The sequence below is a fragment of the Meles meles genome, chromosome 5 (assembly GCF_922984935.1).
Source record: "Meles meles chromosome 5, mMelMel3.1 paternal haplotype, whole genome shotgun sequence".
NCBI classification, from domain to species: Eukaryota; Metazoa; Chordata; class Mammalia; order Carnivora; family Mustelidae; genus Meles; species Meles meles.
In genome coordinates this window covers 23,996,949-24,017,612 of record NC_060070.1, presented here as the reverse complement: position 1 = coordinate 24,017,612, position 20,664 = coordinate 23,996,949, and the positions used below count along the sequence as shown (strand labels likewise).

General features: G+C 44.8%; 1 protein-coding gene across 2 annotated transcripts in view; it reads left to right on the top strand.

Annotated features, from left to right (window-relative positions):
• FOXO3 (forkhead box O3) overlaps window positions 1–20,664 on the top strand; it is a 125,338-nt gene that overhangs the window by 98,561 nt on the left and 6,113 nt on the right. For both annotated transcript variants that reach the window (XM_046004683.1, XM_046004685.1), the window contains exon 3: window positions 7,847–9,279. In XM_046004683.1, coding sequence (XP_045860639.1) covers window positions 7,847–9,244 — 1,398 coding nt within the window. In that variant the 3' untranslated portion in view covers window positions 9,245–9,279. The remainder of the gene's footprint in view (window positions 1–7,846; window positions 9,280–20,664) is intronic.

Sequence of the window (20,664 nt, the reverse complement as noted above, 5' to 3'; positions counted from 1 at the left end):
GGCTGAATATGTCCTCAGGGAAATTCATTAAGTAATACTTTACTGTATTCTCAACAGTGGGAGCTAGTAAGTACCTCACGATCGGAGTATGGCTTTTTCAGGAGAAATTTTTACCCAATCTGTCTTTGTGGCATTTTGCTTGAAGGATAGTTTGTGAAAGGGATTGTACGAGATTGCATGGTACTTAAGGGAGGCTCCTGAAAATTACAGGGATCAGTTACTGGCCCAGCTCATCCTTCAGCCTGTATCAGTTCTTAGTTTTGTACATGTCCACCTGGCTTCTTCTCTGTCCGTGCCTGTCTATGCTGGGTGGAGAAGTGGCACAGGACAGAATGAGAAGACTATTGCAAGGTCCAGGACCCTTCACCCTCTCCCTTGCCCCCCCCCCTTTTTTTAAGAAAAAAGATACCTGGATCCCAGTGGCCTGAACACTTGCTCTGTTTTACTCTGCACCTATAATCCCAGCTTGAATCTCTAGCCCTGGCTCTTACCCTTATTTTTAAATGGGGGGATCTTGGACTTAGACAACATCAACTGTGCTGCGCTGCCAGATTCGGGAAGACTAGGGATCATTAGGTTGGACTTAGAGTCTCAGTCAGTGGAAATCCCAGTGATTCTTAGCTCTAATTGCACATTAGAATAATCTGGGGAGCTTTAAAAATGTACCTCTACCCCAGCCTTACCCATACTGATTGAATGAGGGTCTCTAGGATGGGGCAGGAGTATGTAAAGCCTCCCCAGGTAATTCTAATGGGCAGCCAGGGGGAGGAATTAATACTTAAGAGAAGTCAGGACCTTGTCCAAAGAACTGCCTTGAAAAGAGCCTGTCATAATGATGATAAATCAAAGGCGGCTTCCCAGGCCCTCTCCTGAAGACGTATCTTCCCGAGTTACTCTGCAGTGGCACACAACGCCCTGCGTCTCCCCCTGATTTGTGGTTTCCACCGGGCTTTTCACGTGACCTTTATCATCGACTGCCCAGGAGATGCATATATTAGAATTCAGGCATTTGGCAGCCTCATTCTGAATTGTCATTGCCCACAAGTCAGAGCAGTGAGACCTACTTGAAATGCTGGTCCTGTGTGCAGGGTAGATGAGTACTGGGTCTAAAGGCAAACCTTTGCAAATTGTCCTGATGAAACCCCTTAGAAGGACAGGTGGGTGCCTACAGGCTGCCCGGTGGGAAGCAGTGGGTCTGGCTTAGCAGCTGACAGCCGTGACCCTCCTTTTGCTGCTTTTGAGACCTCACCAAAAAAAGAGAGAGAGGGAGGGGTTGTCTTCGTAGAAAGGAGGGTGGGCAGGAGCCTTTAAGAGTTAAATTACACAACTCCCTTTTTATTTTTAAAGTCAGTGGATTCCTTGTTGCCGTTGCTGAGAAAGATAAATTGATACCACATGTTGCTTCCAGACAAAACCCTCTCTGTGTTCCAGGGGAAGCACATGCAGCTGGCGTCTGGGTTAGTGGACAGTCCCCACAAGGTAAACATGGGTTGGAAGGGGCTGGAGTGGACATAGGATAGCAACAGTTAGGAAATTACCAGTCACTCCCGACCCACAGGGCACCTTTGAAATACTTTTAAGAGTTTGAAATCTTTTCTTGGAAGAAGCCGCCCTCTCACCTTTTGGCTTAAATTACACGATGCTCGGAAAACATTAAGTGAATGTTTCTGATGTCACTGCTGCCGTATGTGGGATCTGACAGTAGAGAGCCTCTTTGTGCTTGGCACTCCAGTGGGTACTAAGCATGCGTAATTTCATTTAACCTTCCCGAGGATCCTAGAGTTAGGCAGAGAGGGTAGTTTTATCCTCGTTTTATGAAAGGGGCAGCGAGGTTAACTTAGTTGCCCAAGGTCACTGGACAAATGTCAGAGCGGGGATTCCAGCCCAGATCTGACAGACATCAAACCTTGTAGCCTTCCTTCAGCATCCAGCTGCCCTCCCACAACCCCTCCCCCGCCCACTGGCCACCTTAAACTGCATGTGTGAATTACCCACTTTGTAAATTATCACTGGAGAATACTTGCTCATTTCAGGCAGCTTCTCTCTGACACCTCATCTCATCTGTTTGGGGTCCATCTGACTTGACGACCCGTTGGCATATATGTAGTGACCGTGTGCACTATAATATTAGCAAGAAATGTATCTTACAGTAAAAAACTGTCTTTCAGGATAGCAGGAAAAGTAACAGATTCTGATAAGTACAGTCATCTTTATGCTAATTTCTTCGAGGAGGGCCAAGCAAAAAAATCTCTAGGCTGTGGCCCCCAGTCAGCATGACTGTGAAATGTGAGTCCCTCGTGCCCCCTCCTTCACACATCTGTGCATACCTGCTTGAAGGATTAGGCCACTAAATGCAGACACAATCACACAGAACACAGTTTGCTTTTTAACTACATCTGAAGCATTTCTGCCCAGTACAGGGCTTGCTTGGGTGTAAATCATTTTGTAAAAGAGCACTGACATAAAATGGGATAAAAGTATTCTCATCTCCGCTCTCTCTTCAGAGGTGCTTTAAGGAATTTCTAAATCTTTGGGCCCGGTTGGAGAAAAACCGGCATATTTGTCCCTGACACTCAAGTGTCTTCCTAGAAGATGTTTGCTTTCCTTTAATTCATCAGTGTCTAGATTTCTTAGGAGTAGACTTCAATAACCAGAACTCTTCACATGATTTTGGGTTGAGATTGTAGTAGCTTCTTGGCTGTGATGACAGAATCGCCGGCGCTCACGTCCTGTTTGTTAATATTTACCTTATCCCTTTAGCATTGATAACAACGTATCCCTGGTACTCGAGCCAGTTAACAATGGCCTGCCTCATGAGGTGTTTCAAAGTGTGTGTAAGAAGAACCAGTCTAGTCCTGTCAAACCCGTCCTCCTTCACTTTGGCTCCCAATCCCCAAACTAATGTAAAATCTTAGATATATAGACTGGTATGATGTGTGAGTTAGAAAACCATAGAGTATTTTTAATGGTTTTATAGTTTGAAATACATACAGTACGATGGAAACTAATTTACAGACCCTAATGTAGAGGTCTTTAGAGATCTTAAATGATAGCTCATAAGAAGATTTTACAGTTGGCTTGTCTGTTTTATAAATCCTACCTCTGTTTCTGGGGACTGCGTGAGGGAGTGGTGCTTTGTAACCTTACGGAAATCACATCACCATTAACTTTTGTTACCAGGAAAGGTGTGGGGAAACATTACAGTTCTGACATTTTATTTGGCATTTACTTATTTACCTTTTCCCGCTTCCAAAATTTAGGTAGGGGAACTAGTGATTAGAATCATGACCTGTGAGGACAACCAGAATACACTCCTAGCATCTGACCTTGTTAGGGTGAGGGGACATTTGAACGGGAAATGGACAGAGGGGCCCTCTTCATTGGCCTTCTGTCAGTGGCCTGTCTTCACATTATGGATTTTTAAATGCAAAGCTGACCAGCCTGTATGGGTAGAGACTGCTGAAACAGGGAACTGTCACAATGGTAGTGGCAGTTTTTGTGTTGTCTTAGTAATGTAACTGGAAAAACAGGTAACATGCCTTAGGGCATGCATTTGGCTACTGTTAACCTCTAAAACAGGAGTCGAGCAAAGATTAGACTGAAGCTAATAACCTATTTAAGAAGTCAGGTTTTATTTCAGAATCTAAGGGCAGTTAAGGTTGGTTTGTATGGTGGCCACTGTGCTCTTCCTAGAGAGAATGCCGCTAAAGCCATTTAGAGAACAAGTATGGACATGGGTGGTGTGAGCCTTCACTTACAGATGGGTTCTTCTGAAAGAACTTCCTTAAAAAAAATTTAGGAAAGACCCATCAAATTAGTATCCCTACTTCATAAACAAAGTTACAGTCATAAAGTTGTGTGGTTTGTTTTTTTTTTCTTTGTTGGGAAGGAATCTTTTTTTTTTTTTTTTCTAAAGAGAGAAAGAGAGCAGGGAGCAGAGGGAGAGAGAATCCTAAGCAGGCACCACGCCCAGCGCAGAGCCCAAACACAGGGCTCCATCTCACAACCCTGAGATCCTGACCTGAGCCGAAATCAAGAGTCTTGTCGCTTAACTGACTGAACCACCCAAGCACCCTCAGAAGGAAGCGTTTTCTCTGAGCAGAATAAATTCATGCCTTTTTTTAAATTAAAGATTTTATTTATTTATATGACAGACAGAGATGACAAGTAGGCAGAGGCAGGCAGAGAGAAAGGGGGAAGCAGGCTCCCCTCTGAGCAGAGAGCCTGACGTGGGGCTCAATCCCAGGACCCTGGGATCATGACCTGAGCCGAAGGCAGAGGCTTTAACCCACTGAGCCACCCAGGCACCCCTAAATTTGTGCCTCTTATATCCTTCTTTCTTAAAGGTTTCTTTAAGTGTTGGCACAAATAGCTCAAACAATGACTTCAAAATAATTTGGTGACAAAGCTGTGGAAAGTTGTAATAAAAGCTTTGGAGTTTGGAAAACAAATTTCACTTGGGGTTATATGGAGACTAGCTGCGTGACCTTGAGTAAGTTACTTAATATCTTTCAGCCTGAGCCTTCATATTTCTGACAAGGACACTGATACCAACTTTGCAGGTTTCTTTTGAGGACTAGAGACCATGGATCTGGAAGTTATGGCCCAGTAATCAGGCAGGCTCTCATTTCTTACCCCTTGAGATCAGGGACCTGGATCCTGACACCCTGCAGTTCTGGTTCTAGCTGTGAGTGTTCCAGCCCCTTTACTACATTCCCTTACAGTGGCTTAATTTCTTTCTCCAAATTTTAACCAATTGTAGCTTATAATTTCACGAAATTATTCACATACATTGAAGTTTAGAGTTGTAGTAATAGATGATCATTAGAAAACTCAGTTCTATAAAGTGTTGCTTTTTTTGTCTCGAAACTAAAAATACATTTAGTTGGGGCACCTGGATGGCACAGTTAAATGTCCAGCTGTTGGTTTTGGCTCAGGTCATGATTTCAGGGTCCTGGGATTGAGCCCTTCGCTGGGCTCAGTACTCAGTGGGGCGTCTGCTTGAGATTTTCTCTCTCTCCCTCTCACCCTCCCCACACTCGGGTTTTCTCTCTAAAATAAATAATATTTTATTTTATTAATAAATATTGTATGTATTGTTCCCTAAGTGCTTTTAATTTTTTAATTTTTTTTAAAAGATTTTATTTATTTGACAGCAAGAGCACACACACACACACACACACACACACACATGTGCACGTATGAGCAGGGGGAGGGGCAGAGGGAGAGGGAGAAGCAGAAGTGTGAGAAGGGAACCCGAAATGGGGGCTCAATCCCAGGATACTGAGATCATGGCCTAAGCCGAAGGCAGATGCTCAACCAACTGAGCCACCCAGGCACCCCTCCTAAGTGCTTTTGAAGTGGGGCAAGGGTAACACATAAGATTGGCCATTGTTAATCCTAGGTGTTGGTATGAACTCTTTCCAAAATCTAGAGCAAAGTGGGCTGGCCAAGGTTGCACATTGCTCCCACAGAGTTTCAGAACCTTCCTGTTTTTCACCAAGAAGTTCACATTTAAGTTTTTTATTTAATAGATCTAGTCATCTGAGTACTCAGATGGTAGAACCAGCTTGCACTTGCCTGCTTTTTGAACCCTGTATAGTGAATTTTAAGAGCATGCTTCATATCCGATGTATAAAATATTTTGTTCTTTAAAGAAATGTGATTTCTGAACCATTAGCAGAGATGCCATTTTCTTTCAAAAGCCATAAGAGTAAAGGGGAATCAGAGTATATAGTCTCTGAAGCAACATTTGTCTCATCAGATCCTCAGCATGTTCCCTTTCTTTTTTTCTCTCAAATGTGTCTTTATGGCCATCATGGAAATGCCAACATACAACCCATGGTTGTAAATGCTCATTGCCCAACCAGAGCTGTAGGCACTCCTTGCATGGGAACTTATAGATGGGAAACACTGAGTATTTTGAGTTATTTACTTATGGTAAAATCCCACTGACTTTCTATGTTTTAAAAACATTCTGGGAGAACACATGTATTTGCATTTTCTACATAAATACAGTTGGTGATTGCCAATTTTTTAAAAACTATGGTAACTTTTAGGATTGTTTGTATTTAATATACAGCATCAAGCAATACCTTTTGTCCTTAACTTGCAAACATCTGGCCTGTAGGTGCTGTTGCAGATGTGGGGGATGCCATCAGATCCTCTCTTTTACTGCACATGAGGCATTTTACGGGTTAGAATGAGCTCTCTCATCATGGACTCTGTGTTTTATAATAGCAGTGAGAACACCCTGACTTGGTAGCATGACCGGTTCCTGAAGTATATTATCCTATATCATTCTTACATTATCCCTGTCAGGGAGGGATAGTTTGGATGTTATTATGGCTATAATGAAGGTAGAGAAGTAAAGTTGTTGCAGACAGATTAAATGATTTGCTCGAGGTCACATGGCTGATCAGTGACGGAGATAGGACTGGATCTGGGTCATGCCAGCCAACCAGGCTTATCTTCCAAGCCAAGAGGAGCATCTTGCAAGATGGCTGCAGTTGTTGGGATTTTGAAGATATTTTGCCCTCTTTCTTTCTTTTTTTTTTAACCCTCTAATATAGAATAGTTTTAGGTTTACGAAAGTTGCAAAACTATTACAGGGACTTCTCATATACCCAACATCAAATTTCCCCTATTGTTAACATCTTATCTTAATCTAAAGTTAGTTTGGTACATTTGTCACAACTAATGAACCAATATTGACACATTATCATTAACATATTAATGATTAACATATTAATCATTGATTAATGATAAACATATTAATCAGTTATTATGCTCATTAACTGAGCATATTTTATTCAGATTTCCTTCTTTTTTACCTAACGTCCTTTTTCTGCCCAGCATCCCATCCAAGGTACACATTACATTTAATCATCATTCTTCCTTAGGTTCCTCATGGGTTTGACGGTTTGGAGGAGTACTGAACAGGCAGGCATTTTTTAAAATGTCCCTTCATTGGAACTTGTCTGATGTTTTTCTCATAATTAGACTGGGGTGATGGTTCATCACGTCAAGAATGCGTATTATCAGCATGACTTAGCCATATTAATGCTGACCTTGATCACCTGAAATAGTGTGTGCATCTCCACTGTGAAGTTATCTCTTCCCCTCCTTTCCATACTGTACTCTTTGAAAGGAAGTTACTATGCTCAGACCATTGCCTTGAGGGGGGAGTATCTGTATAAATTACTTGGAATTGTTCTGAATGGAAGATTTGCCTATTTCTATCAACTCCGCAAATCCTGCTTTACCATTTTTTTTCTCTTGCCTGTTGGACAGGTGTGAAATTATGGCAGTAAGAGGTGGAGTCATAGAAAGAATCCGTAAAAATTCACACCAGTTCTGAGTTTATAGACATGGTTAGGAAAAGGTAGATGCTGCCTTTACAGTAGTGGAGGAAGGAACCATGAGAGAATAAAATGACGCCCCCCCCCCAAGTGATTGATTACCCGCAGAGAGCCAGAGAGGTTGTTGCAAAGTGCAGGGAGAGAGAGCCGTGGTAATAAAAGTATGAACTTCAGTATAGGACATAGAAGTATAGAAATTTAGGAATTTGGGGAAAACAACATCATTGAGCTTATACTTTTCCAGCTTCTCCTGGATATGAAACCATCTCCCACCTCCTAAATACCAAACTTGGCCATTTACAGTGTTGTCATTGAATTCCAACCTGGATGGGGGTGTCTCATCCAATTTCTCATCCAATTTCTTTTTAACCTCCAAAATTAAGGTGTGCCCCCACCCCAAAACGAGTCTGATTAACTGCCTCTTCTGGGTGCCTAAGCTTTGGGGCATTTTGTCTCATGTCCTGCGTTTTCCATTCTCTCTGCAGAACTCGATCCGACACAACCTGTCATTGCACAGCCGGTTCATGCGGGTCCAGAATGAGGGGACCGGCAAGAGCTCTTGGTGGATCATCAACCCTGATGGGGGAAAGAGCGGGAAGGCACCCCGGCGGCGGGCTGTGTCCATGGACAACAGCAACAAGTATACCAAGAGCCGTGGCCGTGCAGCCAAGAAGAAGGCAGCCCTGCAGACAGCCCCTGAGTCAGCTGATGACAGTCCCTCCCAGCTTTCCAAGTGGCCAGGCAGCCCCACGTCACGCAGCAGCGACGAGCTGGATGCATGGACGGACTTCCGCTCACGCACCAATTCCAACGCCAGCACCATCAGCGGCCGCCTGTCACCCATCTTGGCAAGCACGGAGTTGGATGACGTCCAGGATGATGATGCGCCACTCTCCCCCATGATCTACAGCTCAGCTAGCCTCTCACCCTCTGTAAGTAAGCCATGCACCGTGGAGCTACCACGGCTGACCGACATGGCGGGCACCATGAATCTGAATGATGGGCTGTCTGACAACCTCATGGATGACCTGCTGGATAACATCACGCTCCCATCGTCCCAGCCATCGCCCACTGGAGGGCTCATGCAGCGGAGCTCTAGCTTCCCGTACACCACCAAGGGCTCCGGCCTGGCTTCTCCAACTGGCTCCTTTAACAGCACAGTGTTTGGACCCTCATCTCTGAATTCCCTGCGCCAGTCTCCCATGCAGACCATCCAAGAGAACAAGCCAGCTACTTTCTCGTCCATGTCACACTATGGCAACCAGACACTCCAGGACCTGCTCACTTCAGACTCACTCAGCCACAGCGATGTCATGATGACCCAGTCGGACCCCTTGATGTCTCAGGCCAGCACCGCTGTGTCTGCCCAGAACTCCCGCCGGAACGTGATGCTTCGAAATGACCCAATGATGTCCTTTGCCGCCCAGCCTAACCAGGGGAGTTTGGTCAATCAGAACTTGCTCCACCACCAGCACCAAACCCAGGGCGCTCTCGGTGGTAGCCGTGCCTTGTCGAATTCTGTCAGCAACATGGGCTTGAGCGACTCCAGCAGCCTTGGGTCAGTTAAACACCAGCAACAGTCTCCTGTCAGCCAGTCTATGCAAACCCTCTCGGACTCTCTCTCAGGCTCCTCCTTGTACTCCGCGAGTGCAAACCTTCCCGTCATGGGCCATGAGAAGTTCCCCAGTGACTTGGACCTGGACATGTTCAATGGAAGCTTGGAATGTGACATGGAGTCCATTATCCGTAGCGAACTCATGGATGCTGATGGGTTGGATTTTAATTTTGATTCCCTCATGTCCACACAGAATGTTGTTGGTTTGAACGTGGGGAACTTCACTGGTGCTAAGCAGGCCTCATCTCAGAGCTGGGTGCCAGGCTGAAGAATCACTGAGGAAAGGGGAAGTGGGCAAAGCAGGTCAGTGCCCAGTGCTATGGCATTTGATAACAAAGTGGGGGTGACTGGGGCGGGGGGAGGCTGACTTTTATTTACTTTGAACTTTACTCCACCCTGAGAACTTGAGAACTATGGAGCGCTGGTACACAGTAACATGGCTCCCGACCGTTTCATCTCCCAAGTCAGACAGGGCATTCAGGTGCCCCTCCCCACAATTTGCTGACAGCTCAGGAATTTTACTGCCGGTAAAGAGAACATGCACACATTTAGAGATTTCATTCTCCTTTGTATCCAGTCATTCTGTCTTACCCATGACATAGGTCTCCCTACTTGATGGACGGATGAGGATAGAATGGAAGGGGAGGAAGGGGGACATTAGATCACATGAACATCAAAGTTAAGGACCCAGCCAGAGGACCCATCGTCCCAGAGGACATTCTTAGCCTCTCAAGTCCAACACTGCCATTGTCGATCGTCGATGTTATGGTTTCTTCTTCTTTTTTTCCAGTAAAGTAACAATTTGCAGGTACTTCTAATTTAACTGTAGAATGTATACTCTGGATTCCTTCATGCATGAGTGTTTCCACCAAAAGCAAGATCTGTTAGATTCTTCACCGTAGTACTAATCATCTTTTTATGAGTTAGTGTTCAGCATCTACACGTTTAAAAGAGCAGAAGAATTAAATGGGAGACAGTTTTTACGTGAGAGAAAAAGAGAGCACTTGCTCCTGTGCTTCTTGTTCCTGAAGCATAAGGTCAGGTTCCAAACAGTGACATGGGTTGTGAATGGGAGCAGAGATTTTCTAAATGGTGGCATTTTAATAATGTTGGAACCAGAAAGATCACACAATGTGATGTGATAAGAAAGTATTTTATTGGAATCAGAAATCAAGGGTTCAGTTCCACTTCTGCTATTTTCTGGCTGCTGTTAGGAATGTGTCACTTAGCCTCTGAACCTCAGTTTCCAGTTTTATGAAATGAGAATAATCGCCCTCTTGTTACTATATAGGGTTATTATAAGAATCAGATGCACTGAAGTATGTGAAAGTGCTTGGTAAAACTGCAGTGGGCTGAAATATGTATAGTATAATTAGGTAAACTTACTGACTGACAGATGAGTAAGCAGAGAGCCCAGAGAGGTTAAGTAGTTTGCCAAAGGTCACACAGCTGGACCCAGAATCCGTATTTCTTGAATGGCTTGAACTGTGATAGTTTTCTCCAATTTTCTCTAGGTAGGAAAAAATAGAAAATGCTCTGAACTGGAGCCAGTGTAGCAGATAATGCACAGGCTTGCCTTAAAACTCTCCTTAAGAAGTAAGATGAACACTGGGGTATTCTGCTGACAGGTTTGTACCCCCAGACCCTACCCATGTTCAAACGCTCTGTTCTGTGCCCCAGCTCCTGTATTAAAAACAGCTCGGCAATCCACTTACACCCTTCTTTAAATGATATAAAGAGGAAATGGGATTCAAAGCCATTAAAACCTGAGCCTTGTTTAACCCTCTGCCCCGGGGAAGGAATTACAAGGGTCTCCTGTGGTGAGCTCAGTGCAGCTCACTGGGTAGTTGTAGAAAGGGGAGTGTCAAGAGTGTTGTGATGCTAAAGCTTCTCATTTTTCCCCCGGCATCGCCAGGCCCCTAATGGAACCCAGACATCTGTTTTCAGTCGTTTAATAGCCCTTGAGATGGTAAAAAGACTGTAATGGAAGCTAAATAGGGTGACAAGCTTGCTTGCCTGCCAGTTCAGTCCCGTACCAGAACGCAGACTGGTGAAGACTGGCCTGGAGAAAGGTAGATATTTGGCTTTTAGAAGAATAAATAGTTTGTCTTCCTTTAAGAAGTGGAATGTAATTGTGGCTTCTAATGACACAAGTAAGTTTTAATTTCGGTGTAGTGAGGAGGCCACTTTCTAATTCATTGAGAAGAGGTAATTCAGAAGAAAACGTACTGTCAGTTCTTGCTTACTTTTTCAAGTGTAGTTGAATAGCAGACCTTTCTTGTGTATGTATTATTCTAAAAGTTTGTATAAAAATATTTTGAGGGGGGTGGCTCAGTGGGTTAAGCCTCTGCCTTCAGCTTGGGTCATGATCTCAGGGTCCTGGGATTGAGCCCCGCCCCCATTGGGGCTCTGCTTGGCGGGGAGCCTGCTTCCCCCCCCTCTCTGCCTGCCTCTCCGCCTACTTGTGATCGCTCTCTCTCAATCAAATAAATAAATAAAATCTTTAAAAAAAATATTTTGAGGGAAATGTAAATATATTTTAAAAGCATATTTAATGAATTATTATTGGGATGATAAAGAACTACTTTGGAGATATTATGTTTTGTTATTTGGTCCTAACCATAGGGTCATTTAGTCACCTTTTTCTCAGAACATTTGGGGAGATTGTTTTGAGAAGATATTTCCGCATTTAAGAATGAAAAATCACCAGATTGAAAATTTCTCAAAGGTAAATCAGCTCAGTGTGATCAGAGCAAGAGAGGAAACATCCTAAAGACAACAGGGGCTTTGAGAGAGTCTGGTTTCTGAGTTTAGGATTTCCATATTGCTTTGGAATGAGTTGCTTGTCTAAGCAGCCAGGAACATAGATGTCCTGAAGTATATTCTTTAGTTTTAAACCTGTGACTCTCCTAAATTCACAAAACAGGCCTGAGGTCACCACCTCAGACCTCCCTTCTCCCAAATTGAGCACCCCAGCTTCCCAAGACTTGTTCTATAATGACTTTTTTGGTTAAGCTTTTTTCCTTCTTTCCTTCCTTTTTTTCTTTAAAAACAAAACAAAACAAACAAAAAAAAAACAACTAGTAGTCATGGTATTCTCCAGACTCCCTCCCTGGCTTAACAGGAAGGTCATGTGACCCTAAATTAGAGACCTTTAGTTGTGGAGTTAATGGAGCAGCTCTGTCCAGTTGACAGACCATCTTGCTAGAGAGCTGTGGAGAGGTGCTTCTCTGGAGGGCTGGGTGTTTCACACACGTCATTCATCTTAGACCATGTGTAAAATCCTTTGACCTATGGGTCTATCTGGAAAAGAAAAAAAATAACCATCCGTTTTGATGAGAGACAGCTACTGGGGTGTGAAGGGCACTGTCTTCTCTCATAAAGCTTGGTGCATGTCCTTTCAGATTGGCAGCAGAGATGTCTGTGAGCCGGTGGGGTGGTTATGAGGCCGAACTTCTGGGTCTGCTGTGTGTCTCCTCAGAGTGTAGGCAGCCTCAGCCTCGCTGTCATTTTGAGGTCAGAAGATGCCTACGTTCTTTAATTCATCTCACCTTTTGGCATTTGGAGACCCCATTAGGGAGCAGCCCCATACCTAGTTTTAAACTACTTTACAATAAAGATTGGAAAACATCAACGGGAAAAGGCCCAGCTGGAGAGCAGAGGGGTAGTTCTCTCCCTGCCTCTGCCACATCACCAGTGACTCTCGCAATAGTAGGTTTGTCATCTGCCGGATGAGGGTAGAATCATAGTTTCAGAAGTGCATGGTAGACGTAATTGTAAACCCGAAACCTAACATTCAGTCTGTGAAGTGGCCCTAGTAAGAGGTTCGTGGTGATGCAGAACTATACAGAAACCGTGGGATATGGGTGTGGAAATGGCAGGACCTGGTGTTGGAGCCCGTTTAGGTTTTGTTGAGGCTGCTGTCCAAAAGGAGCACGTTTCTGATTCCTGTTGAACAGATTCTGATTCTGTTACATATTCGTGTGGGGGAATAGGATTAATTCTAACCAAATATAGGCAATGTAGGCTATTTGTGTCATGTTTTTTTCCCCTTAAGGTAGCTACTTCTGTGTTAGGCAGTGTAACGTATGATGAACACGAATCCGTGCGTATTGCTTGGAGAACACACTCTGTTACTTGCGCTTAGGGCTCTAGTCTAGTTTGTGGTCACAATATGTTCATCTTGAGAATTATGCATCTGCAGGATCTTTATTCTTACCTCAAAAAAAGCCTGAAGTCTGAACTGTCATTCATTGAGAGAATGGCTGTCTGGATCTTTTTAGTGTTGACAACAGTAAAGGGAAATTTACACAGCTGTGAAAAGGCATTTTCTACGCAGAGGCTGGTTACACTCCATTCATACATTCTTTTCCCTTGAAAGCACTGGTATCGATGCTGCTCTCTGGGGCACAGGAACAGAGCCTTGAGTGACTGTCACTTTAAGCAGTTGCATTTATAGATGGCTTTCTGGAATGTTTCTTTGGCCACAGAGCTGACATGGAGCATGAATAAATGGGGTGAAAGTCACCTGAATTACTCCTAGAAATCCTTGCAAATTCTAAGCGCCCATAAGATGATGCTTTTCCCAGGGTTCCTGATGCTCACTCTCCAACATCTCCTAAGTAATGTTTTCTCAAGTACAGTCTCCCCCCAGGTGCCACCTGTGCTTCTCACAGCTTCCCTTTCTTCTTAGAGACTGGAGAAAGGGCGTGTGGGGACCTGCCTCTGTGCTGTTGCTGGAGAGAAGGGCCAGGGTTCTGCCTTGTTCCTGGGGCAGGTAGGGATGTTTGCAGACTTTCTCTTCCCGACTTGGAGATTCATGTTTTAATGCCAGATTTTTCATTCCAAGATGGAGATTCCCCACCTCGTGAAAGACATCATCCACTTCACCTTGGTTTTGTGGATGTGTTCATTTGATGTAAGAGCATTGCTTTCCCCCATCTTCCAAATTGTTTTGAAGTTTAAAGTTCCAAAAACTAAAATGAATTAGAGTTTTGTTTTGAAAATTAGTGTGACACTTCTGATAGTTAGAGGTCCCATAAGTCAGTGTTTCTCAAAGTGTTCCACAGAATACTGGACCCTCAAGACATTCATGGATATTAAGTAGAAAATGCATTCTGTGGTCAGTGGAATATGATGTTTAAGGGAATTAGAGTTGTTGCCAGATGGACTACAAAGAGCCTTGAAAGTTAATAGACGTTATGAACCTTCTAGGATAGGATTGCAGTGTTTCCTAAATTCATTTGATATCTTGAGCCAAATCCTTTTTCTTCAAGAAGCCATAGGACCCATGTTCTAAGAAACCCCTAAAGACATGAGCCAGCCACCCAGTTTAGCTCACTGTCTCTGGGGTTCTGCTGTGGTGGGAACCACGGATTTAAAAAACCTCCCCTACAACCCACTCCCAAGTTTAGTGTCACCTGCGTGGTTCGGCAGAGGAGCTGTGGGATTTGTAGCAGAAGGCTGCCAGCTGCACGCCTATGTGTCAGAGTGAAGTCTCTCAACTCCCTCAGTCTCCGTTCACTTCTCTGTGAAATGGGGTTAAAATGGAGACCTACCTCACAGAGCTCTTATATGGCCTAAGGTCCTTTGGCAGCTTTTTAAAAAGTTCCTTAATTTTTATTGTTACTGACAGTGGCTCCAGAGGTTGATACCAATAAGGGAGGCAGGCAGGCCAGACGTAACACTTGGCAGAAAGAGCAAGTACTTTCCTAAACTAGAATGCGTTTGACTTCTTTTTATTAAAAAGGTATGGTGGTTGCCTGTTTGTGAAGCTTTGGATGCCCCCTAGAAGTCCTGGCTACCAATTTGGAGGTACCCCTGCCAGAAACTGTTTCACTCACAGGGAACTTACGACCTAGATGGAATGAGGTTTGTGTGTGGTACCCAGAGTGTTCTCTTAGCATCTTCAGAGGATTGCCTGAGAAGTCCCAGATGCCTGGCTTCGGGTTTCCTTGGGGGTGTCTGTCAGCATCCAGTTGGCCGGTAGGTAGCACTCTGTGGAGGGAACAGAGGAGGGGGCAGCCTCCCCACACCCCTTCTCTTCTCCCTTTCCGTATAGCCCCTCCCTGCTGGTAGGGAGCCTGGAAATCTGATCCTCCCGTTCCCACTGCCAGCCCATCCCAAGCCTCAGAGAAATAAAGAGCTGTTCCAGCCCTCCGAGGGCTCTCTTGAGAGCCGGAAGTTGCCACACAATAAATAGCTTGATGCTGGCAGTGGTCTGGCCGTGGACACCCCCACCCCCCAGGGCTGGAGGTTTACCCCCTTACTGGCTAGTGTGACACAGTTTGGGATTCAGAAAATGTGGTTGCTCTGCCCTTAAGATCTCTTCCAACTGTAAGTTCAGTGAAAACCCAGAGAAAATGGGCTGTTGTTCTCCGGGAACTTTCCTCCCAAAGACTCGGGACCAGGCTTAGAATGGGAACACGCCCCTCTTCCCGAAAAACTGCTGCGTGCTTGGGTGTGTGCTTGGGTGCGGGTCTTTGCTTTGCTTCTCTTCCCCAGTAATAGATGTGAGCTGTACTCTGTAATTCTAGATTTCCTGGTTTTTTTTAATGACCTCTTTTTGGGTAAAATATATGATATTCATTTATTAAACGATGAGAATGACTTAGTCATGGAAGCCTCCGAAGGTAATTCCAGTGTTTCCAGAGGATAAAACGTTAATTGCCAGTCTTGGCTTGATTGAAGGTTTGCATATCAGGATGTCTTCTCTCTCCCTCCTCCCCTCCCCCTCCTTCCTCTGTTTCTTTCTCTCTGATGAAAGAAGTCTGGATCATAAGATTTTCTTTCTTTTCTTACCATTTTTTTTTTTTAAGTATTCATGTCTGTGGGGAGTGTTTGACTCCTTAAAGAAATGTAATGGCCAAAAAGAGAAGGCCATAGATTCTGAGGTTGAAATTTTAAATTAATTTTCAGTGGGTTTCCCTGTATACATTGCCACTGTAATTAATTGGAACGTCCATTGGTCATTTGTATGTTGAGAAATGATCAGAAAGCAATACAGCCCAACGTGTGTACAGATGTGGTGGAGGTGTCCCTTATGCCTGCTGCCTGCATGCCTCAAGCCAAAGCACTCCCTGTCCAGCCCCATTCACTTCAGGTCGCCTGCTGGCTGCGGTACCCATGGAAGCGAGCTCCAGGCTGAGCAGGGACACCAGGGCTTCCCACAGCCATACCAAGTTTGGATTTACCTCATGTCCGAGTCTACACTGCTGGCCAGACGGCTGACCTCAGGGCAGTCCTTTGTCTGTCTGCCAATCTCGGAGCCGCCCCTGAGCCCCTCCTTTCAGTTCCCTTCTTGGTTTCCTTCTTCTGTTGCACGGGTCTCATGGTTGCTTCTTGGCCACCACCTGTGTCACCTGCGTGTCCTGGTCCTACCTTACAGGGGGATGAGTGGTTTGGTCTATTTGTGGAACTAAAACAGCTGGTTTTGTGTTTTCAATTTCAGAATCACTTTTGGAAAAGCTAGATGGTCTTCAAAACCCTGTATATCTAAAGCAGGCAAAGAAGACTTTGGGGCCCCCTCTCTCCTGTAGCTGGTTGTGGAGCCCTTAGATGGGCTGACACACTGGGCCTGTACTTGCAGCACCACGTCCCAGGGATGCAGTGTGTCCCCAGCCCGAGGCGGTGACTTCACACTCCCAGTCACCCCGCCCCAGCCAGTCAATGCAGTGAAGAGTCACACGGCAAACATAAAACATGTGACATTCGGGTCACGGTTTATGGCTCTATGCATTTCTTCCTATACTATGGTTCCCTCTTGTTTTTGTAAGTGGTGAATCACTAAAGTGGTGATAGCAATCTGAGAAAGTAGCAAGACTGTTGATTTTGGTCCTTGAAATAAAGGATGTGTATGGTAGGATACACGGAAAAGAGGAGAGAAGGTAAATATTAAATACTTACTGTTTTAAATTTTTTAATTAATTTTTTAAAGTTGTATTAATGGAGGGACACCTGGGTGACTCAGGTGGTTGAGCATCTGACTGTTGATTTGGGCTCAGGTCATGATCTCAGGGTTGTGAGATTGAGCCCCTTGTTGGGCTCCGTGCTCAGCAGGGAGTCCATTTGAGGTTCCTCTCCTCCTCCCTCTGCCCCCGCGCAACTCCCACAAGCAACATGTGCCTGTGTTCTCTCTCTCTCTCAAATAAAGCTTAAAGGGGGGGGGAGGCATCTGTGCCTATGGGCTGCATTTCCTAGAAACTTGACTTTCCTTTACTGAGGCTCCTCAAACTGAATACAAATTTGGCTTCCCGCCTGGCTGAAACCTCCCTACCTATTCTGCTTCTCTTATTAACTATTAAGTTGCTAAAGTAGCAGGTTGACAGCATTCTTCAAAATGTGCTTATAGAGCTGCACCACCTCACTCGCCTTCTCTGGTAGTCCTGGAGGATGGCACTGTTTGGCCAGCATTGCAGGCAGAGGGCTGGATTGTCATCTGACAGGCTCCTGCTATCACAGTGACCACCAGGCTGGCCCTCCGCTGCTTCCGTAAGTCTTTGTCTCCCATTCCAACCTGGGAGATGCTGAAAAATTACCAAATTAAGCGAAGTGTTGCACCCATTAGGTGTTTTCTTCAGCTGCTTCGTGTTTTGGCTGTGAAGATGGACGCCAAAGGAACAGCTGCCATTTTGGTCCTCCAAAATTAGACGCGATTGCCCAGCCCAAGACCCACAGAAACGCCGTTTTTCCTGGGGGGACACCAGCTCCAGAAGCCTGGGTGGAGGGTGGCAGATGGTTGTGGCTCATGATAGATTGGGTGTCCCGGAGATCCCCCTGGGGGCAAAGCAGAGATGGTGGCAGGCAGGCATGTCTTTGCTTTCTCCTTGGGGGTGGAAACTTCCCTAGTCTGAAGCCCACACCTATTCTCTGAACTCCACATGAGTCTTCCCTGTCAGATTGAGTGAACGTTGATTCATTTCCTTTTCTGTCCTAAATGTTCTGTATTTAGTGCCCAGCTTGTCCTGGGGTTGGCAGGTTTGGCCTAAGTTATCTTTATGTTTAAAGAGTAGGGAAAGCGGTGTTTCACTTTAATTTTGTGTTTCAGGCAGACCTCCTCCAGACATCTTTCGTTTTAGCTTAGGAAAGCAGTGGCTACCTTCATGGATTTGTGGATGTGAGGGTTTCATGCTACTGGCTTGTTTTCCTTCTGTGTCATATTTGGTGTCAGGGTCCTGTTCCTTTCCTCTGTGCCAAAAAGATAAAAACACTGCTGAGAAATCCATATTTGTCACAGTGGAGTTAAGTTGTAGGAGGACAGCAGTAGGAACTTTAATGTTTTATTCCCAGATTTAAGTTGATTGGGGTTGTTATGTTTTGTGTAGAGTTTTTTTGGAGGCATTGCCCTTTCTTAGCATGTCATGTGATTTAGTGGTGATAATTAGGCAGAAACTTGTCTTCCCTACAGATGCCAAGATTATAGAGGGACGTACTCTCAGCAGAGACCAGATGACAGCATCCATAGATATTTTTGGAATGGGTCTCGTCATTTGGCACCCCGATTTCATTTTCCTTGCATCGACAGTCTGATTTCAGACATACTTATTGGGCATGGATGGGGAAGAGAGATCTTCTCCCCATCAATGAAAGTCACAGATGGGACAGGACAACGTTTTCTGTTTTTTGGGTTTTTTTTTTTTTAAGGACGTTTTCATATTTATTATTCATTGGCCTATGGTCTGGTGACTGCAAAGTGATATCTGTAATTCCCTTCAGCTATATGCTTCCTTTTCCTTCCAGAAGTTTTGCTTAATATGATGTGCTTTTAAACTTAGAATCAGCATCAGCATACTTAAACTTCTGTTCACGTTATCATCTTACTTGAAACAATGTTTAAAATGCGGGAGCTTCACTGAAACCCACCACACCTGGTCCCAACCTAAGTGTCATTAAATTCTCAGCTCAGTAGCTGGTGTCATCCTTTAAAGTGGTCCTTCTGTTCTCTGTCATTGGTGGAGGCAGATACACATGTGCCAATGGTGAGTTACCAAAGTGGCTCAAAATCTAAGGCCGATAAGGAGCTGTGTTCTTTGGGACTATTTTTCATCATAAGGTCTTCCTAGTGAATGGTAATTTTGGTATATCTTTTAGAAGAATGCTTGTATTTCTCTTCAACATTTATCTGATTTCTTTATATTTTCATAATATTTTACGATCTGTTTGCTTTCTGTCATAGAGAAAACAGGTCACCTTTCTGTCCTGTGGAGTTGGATTTCCTTATTGCATTTGTCCTTGTGAGAGATGTCCCGGAACCTGGGCCTCTCCTTTCCTGGCTCCCCTCTAAGCACACGAGGTTTCCCTTGCAGGGAAATGGCATGGCCTGGGAGACCCCTGGGGAATGCCACAGACACAGGGGGCCCCAAGCCCATTCTGCGGAAATGGAAGGAGTTCCGATCAGTGCGTCTCCTTTTTAATGATGATGTTCCCTGAAGATTCTGGGCCTTTTGATGAGGGAATGAATGTGTTTGGCCTAAGGATTGTTGTTGGTTATTGCTCTAGACTGCCCAGTGTGGGCCTCCTGCCCCTGGTTTTCAGAGCCCAGGCCTTGTTCTGCTTAGAATGATGCCACGTTGGGGGTTATAGGTGCCCCGTGCCTTCTTTCCCCCGTGCGGACCCAGCTCCAGCATGAGAACAGGCTGCGCGCTCTGCTTCTGTACTTGGGGAATGAAGTGTGTCACCTTCCCAGTATGCACTGGTTTCCATGGCTGAATAATTAATACCAGAGGGAACCAGGATGGGGTCTGAATTAGGTCATGCTTTACAGCTCCTCTCTTAGCACTTGGGGACCACAGTCCCTGATGACTAATTGCATAGTGATGTTAGATTGTGGTTTATTAAGTGTTATTGTGAAAGGAAAAACTGAATACCCTTCCAAAGAACCATGTCTGTACCCTTATCCATTCCCTCCTCAGGGGTCCCAGCTAGAATAGCTAGAAGAGCACTGGCTGGCTTTAGGAGGCTAATTCTTCATGGATGCTTTGAATCTGGTTTCTATTTTAACTGCTTTTTTTTCTTTTTCTTTTTCTTTTTTTTTTTTTTTTTACACGTAATCTCTAGGCCCAACGTGGGGCTTGAACTCACAACCCCGAGATCAAGGGTCACACACTCCGCTGACTGAGCCAACTAGACACCTGTTTTAGCTTCTTCTTTTCTTTCTTTCTTGGGTTTTGTGGGGGTTTTTTTTGTTTTGTTTGAAGATTTTATTTATTTGTCAGAGAGAGAGCATGCACACAAGCAGGGGGAGCAGCAGGCAGAGGGACCAGCAGGCTCCCCACTGAGCAAGGAGCCCGATACGGGACTGTCCCAAGACCCCGAGATCATGAGACACTTAACTAACTGAGCCACCCCGGTGTCCCTGTTTTAGCTTTTTCTTGCTCTGAAATCAACAAGTCCAGGATAATATTGTCTAATACCTTTACAAAGCAAAAAAATCCATCATCCAGGGAAAATAAATACTGGGGATGGGTGGGGGAAAGAGGGCCTTTTTTTCCTTCTTTCTTGTTGCTGCCTCTGATAAAACCCCCTAAGAGCTTCAGTTTGGAGCTGTAGCAAGGGTAATTGTGACCATGGGTGTGTAACATTACCAATACTAAGCCCGGCTATCTTTCTGAATATTGGTAGTGAAAGGTGAGATTGCCAGCCAGCCCAGCCACAGGAGAGATTGAAGTCCTAAGCACATTTGTGAAAATC